A 5,144-nucleotide genomic window follows, 5' to 3' on the forward strand; every position below is an offset into this window, starting at 1 on the left:
GCGAATGTTCATATACTTTATATTATCGATAAATAAAATCTTTTACATGCTGAATTTATTATTATTATAGACGTATAAAAATTATTACACTTAAATAATTATATTTATATCAATATAAATAATTTTGTACATAAGTTCAAAAATTTCATTACTAATAGAAAATTAAAAAATTAAGCTATAAAAGTATTATACAGTGAATAATTTAATTATAGACAACAAACTTACAAATCAGTATTCGACACTTGCTTACTGAAAATATTAATTTTGTCCAACGCAGTCTTAAAATGTAATAACGTTATGTATTAATATTAAGATTTTAAATTATGAACTTCATCAGATAAATTAGGATATTGAAAAAAAACTAAAGGAAAAATTATATTCTTTCGAAGTGTATCGGACGAGTGCGTAAACTAGAATGAAGTCCTGGCGCTGAGAGAGAGAAAATGCGCCTGCGTGGCAAACTTACTTTCATGAGAAACTAACATCCGTCGAATTACCAGTAATATCAAATCAATAAGATAAATTCGTAATTTCCTCAGAAAGTTAAATTCAGCGCCGTTAGATCTTACACAGCAAACCTCTACACAACTAATTGTAATAAATTATGAAATTTATATACACCAAAGATACACATGAAAATATGAAATATTCAATAGTAAAAAAATGGGATTAACATACTATCAATGATGTTTTTAGTAATCTTCATAGTAATGCTTTATCGCTCGAAGAGAAAATGATATATCCAGAAATTCATAATAATCTTAATAAAATTCTATTGCTTGCTATCGGTTTATGGCCTTATCAACAATCCAAATTTACTCAACTTCAATTTATTTTCTTTTGTGCTATTTTGTCAGCAGGTATTATATTTCAAGTAAGAAACAATATAAAATTATTATATAATATAAATTATTGACAATCTTTCATTTTAATTTATATCTATCATGCGCGCAACATAATTTTTGTATCAAACGAAAAACCACAAAATACACTATATAGAGATTAACAATTGTATGTGTAAGCATTGATTTGTAACCATTAATACATGCCGTTTTTAAGAAATAATATATGGCATTTTTTAAAAATCATATTTATATGTGAAATTGTGAAAACTAATTTTTGCAGTTGACACCATTAATAATATTAAAATGTACTATAGACCTTGTAATAAAGGTGCTGTCTTCCGTATCTTTCTTCATATTGTGCTTGATAAAATATAATGCATTCCATCTTAATATTGAAATTGTGAGTTCATAACTTACCGAGTATCCATTAATTAGAATTAACTTGTCTATCGAAAAATTGTTATTGCAACAAACATGTTTTTGACATATACAAACACAGTATAGAAAATTAATAACATAATAGGTGAAGAATATATTCATGGAGCTTCGATATATACTCAATGAGTTAAAGGATAAAAACGAAATTGCAATTGTATACAAATATAGTTGCACTGCTAAACGTTACACGGTTACGCTTATAGGTAAGATTATATTATATATAATATATATATAATATTAATTTTGTAATAATATTTTTAGTTGGTAAATATTCAGAAGTGGTTTCTCAAATATCGTGTTTTTTTTTCAATAATTAACAAAACTAGTTGTAAAAAGACGTGTAAAAAGACATGTATACCATGTTTTAAGAGGAGGTTTGTGGTTTCTGTGGGAAAAATTCTATTTCAAACAAATAAGACAATTTTGTTTTTTACTGAAATGTAAAGTTTCTTTGTCTTTTACATTATCTATATTAGTCATAAGATCGCAGTAAAACATTTGCAAAAATTAAAAATATACTTGATTTCTGCTTCTATTAAGGAGCATTCGACTTTCCATGCAAATAGAGATCTATCTAAGTGAAAAATCACGCCACTGGTAGAGAAAGGGGTGGTATTCGCGTGGAAAGTGATCAAAACTTAGAACTTACAGTAATGGAAAAGAAATACGGTCGAGCTATGAGCAAGATCTAAAGGACATATCTTTCGATCCTCTTCTATTTTCTTTTGGCACAAAAAGGTGCGAAAAGAAGAAAAGTTACTGAGCAGGACAGGGATACATCTCCTCTCTCTCAGAACTTGCTCACATTTTCCACTCATTGGATAGGTTATTCCTTTAGTCCCCTTCCATTACTACACTGAAGAAGAAAGAAAAAGATTGATTGCTGCAGCAAGTTAGATGGTTAAATATGATACAGCATTTTTAATTGACAGCAATAGTTAAAAATTAATTGCTGTATCCACTAATCTTTTCTTTCAGTGTATAAGTTCTATGAAAGTCGTGCACTTAGACAGAGAAGAAGGAAAGAATAAGATGGATATCGTTTGCGTAAGATCACTAAATGGATCTTTATATTTATAAAACATTGAAGTGTATAGTCGCTAAAAGAGTTTTGTTCATTAAATTTGAAATAGAATTTTTTCTCACAAAAGTAACAAACCCCCTCTTAAAACATTGTATACACTTTAATTGTATTGTTTTGTAATTAGCTTTATAATTGAGAAAAAGCCAGTTTTTAGTGGAGCACATTTTTTTGAACATTTAGCCTTTTATCCATTTACATATGATTTATTATAAATCGGAAGCATTTGTCACTCTCTAAATTCATTGGAGATTTCACTCCGGGAAATTTAGAGAACATGTATATGCATCTGCGAGGAATGGCTAATAGATGGTGTTTAATAAATTAAATAAAATTTAAAATAGTTAGCAATTTTAAAATCTTATTCTATTAAAAAATGTTTTATAATTCAGCGTATGTACGTTAAATAACAATTATCACTTTTGCTGTAAAATCCAAGATAAGAATTATTTCGTAATACATGTGTACTGTATACATAAAACAACTTTAAATACTAAATATTTAAATTATTTTTACTTCTTTTTAGTATTAGGGATTTGTGGAACGTTCAGTCTTATAATAGCTCAAATTTGGTCGTTTATAGCTGATGTTAATGCAATGAACACATCTCAATTACATCATTTATCATTTATGACAGAGTATCTTGTTGATCAAGAAAAGTATTTCTATTGGATTCTGTTATATATGTACACAGTGTTATGTATTGGACAGATTATAACGTTGGGAATAGGTACAATGCTCATTACTTATATTGAGCATATTTGTGGAATATTTAAAATTGCTAGGTACGAATGGATCTATGAGCATAATAATTTCAACTGTTACATAAAATTTAAGTAAAACTCTTGTTTAGGATATTTCGAACCAATCACTTTAATGTGTTATCAAAATTTCGAACACCATCATTCAAAAGGTTTTCATTGTAAAGTTGTTTATCAAAAAGTTATTGATAAAAAAGTTGATAATATAAAGATGTCTAACTCCATTATTCGAATTTTACTTAGTATAAATTCGAATTAGTGTAAATGTTACATTATTCACATTAGTCTTGCTGATTTAATAAACATGATATATTGAAGTAGTGAACAACATGTGAATTTGCTGTAAAATTATAACATAAAAATGATGACTGCGCTCAAGTTGCTGTAGAATTTTATCATCACTTTTATTTTCATCGTTACGATTCTGCGAATAAAATCCTGAGATCGTAATTTTGAAGAAAGAGACTGAATATAAAAAAAAACAATGGCAGCGTTCAACAAAACATTTATTTTGCAACTGTTAGAAGTTTACTTCAAGATTGGATTATATTTACTTTTAGATGTAGAAGAATGATCCTATCTGATTAGACAATTTAAAATGGTTGCAAAACTGAATACAAAAGCGCAAATGAAAATGATAACGAAAATGAAAGTAGCGGCGAAAATGAAAGTGGCGACAATATTCTACGAATAATTTGCGCGTAATCAGCATTTTTTATAGTACGTTTTTTAATGCACATTGATTGTCATTATACTTTTGAATTCTGTAATGGTTATCAATAAAGATCGCAGCAGACTTTTGCGTTTCCAGAAAAAATAAAAAATTCTGATTGGTCAATTCTCTTATGCATTATGCTATATTATACAATAGTGTAAGATATTTCTTTATAAGAATGATCATTCTCTTTGTGAAATTTTGTTAATATACATAACATTTCAATGAAGAATGAGCGAAGGCTAAAACTTTTTGACTGTTAATTAGCAGAATATCTTTGATAACATATATTAAGGTTAAAGTAATCGGTGCAGAGTTCCACTAAACAAAAATTTTATTAAAATCTTTATATATTAAATTAAAAGAAGTTAGTGTGAAAGTATTTTTGCAAAAAAATTATATTACTCAATAAATTGATATTAAAAAAACATTTACAGCTATCGTATTAAGCACGCATTAAATATTGATATTCCACAAAATATTATAATAAAAAATAAAATTTTGATGATGGAAGGTATAATTTATGCTGTAGACATTCATCGTTATGCTATGAAGTATGTATCTATTGTTTACGTCATACGTAAATGTATTTACTAATATGTAATATCTTTGTTTTTAAGATTGTCGAAGCATTTCATGACTACATTCGAAATAATGATGTCTTTTATCACGGGATGTGTAGTAGTTTGTTTTAGTTTTAATATGTTTCAAGTAAGTTTACGGTTTCATATAATAATATACGAAAGTTGCATCGTTATGTTATTAATAATAAAAATAACAAATTAATGCCACATATAAAACCTAAACAAAAGCCACTAAATAATATGTAAATGATGAGTATAAAATTAAATACATATTTGTAAATGTCATTAGAAGAAAAATAACGTAAAATATAACCAAATATATTCCATAATAAAATATATAACATTATAGGTACACATCATTAATGCAAATTTGTAGAATGTTATTTGCCAAACATAATAAAGAATATTACAAATTAATTGTCTACAGTATCGTTTGCCTACATTCTACATGCTCTTTTGTGTACAAGTAAAAATTTAAGAAACGAAATCACATTTGCCTACATGTATTATTGTAGCTCGTTTACTTACATATATTTTCTGTTTTAAAAACACAAATTTTGTTTTAAAATATAAATTTTCTTTAAAACACAAATTCCCTGTTTTAAAACAAAATCCTTTGCTTTAAAACATAAATTCTCTGTTTTAAGAATGCAAATTATTTTTTAAGGTAATTTAATCTTAATTTTGTAAATATATTGTAAATAATTGTATATATATATA

At 26.4% G+C, this 5,144-nt stretch overlaps 1 protein-coding gene across 1 annotated transcript; it reads left to right on the forward strand.

Moving 5' to 3' along the window:
- The first annotated feature begins 2,994 nt into the window (after positions 1-2,994).
- LOC108692143 lies at positions 2,995-4,626 on the forward strand. The gene is made up of 3 exons (XM_018200295.1): positions 2,995-3,149; positions 4,278-4,394; positions 4,461-4,626. The coding sequence occupies exons 1-3, from the start codon at positions 2,995-2,997 to the stop codon at positions 4,624-4,626; spliced, it is 438 nt and encodes a 145-aa protein (XP_018055784.1).
- The last annotated feature ends 518 nt before the right edge of the window (positions 4,627-5,144 follow it).

Source organism: Atta colombica, unplaced genomic scaffold (assembly GCF_001594045.1).
Source record: "Atta colombica isolate Treedump-2 unplaced genomic scaffold, Acol1.0 scaffold62, whole genome shotgun sequence".
Lineage (NCBI taxonomy): Eukaryota > Metazoa > Arthropoda > Insecta > Hymenoptera > Formicidae > Atta > Atta colombica.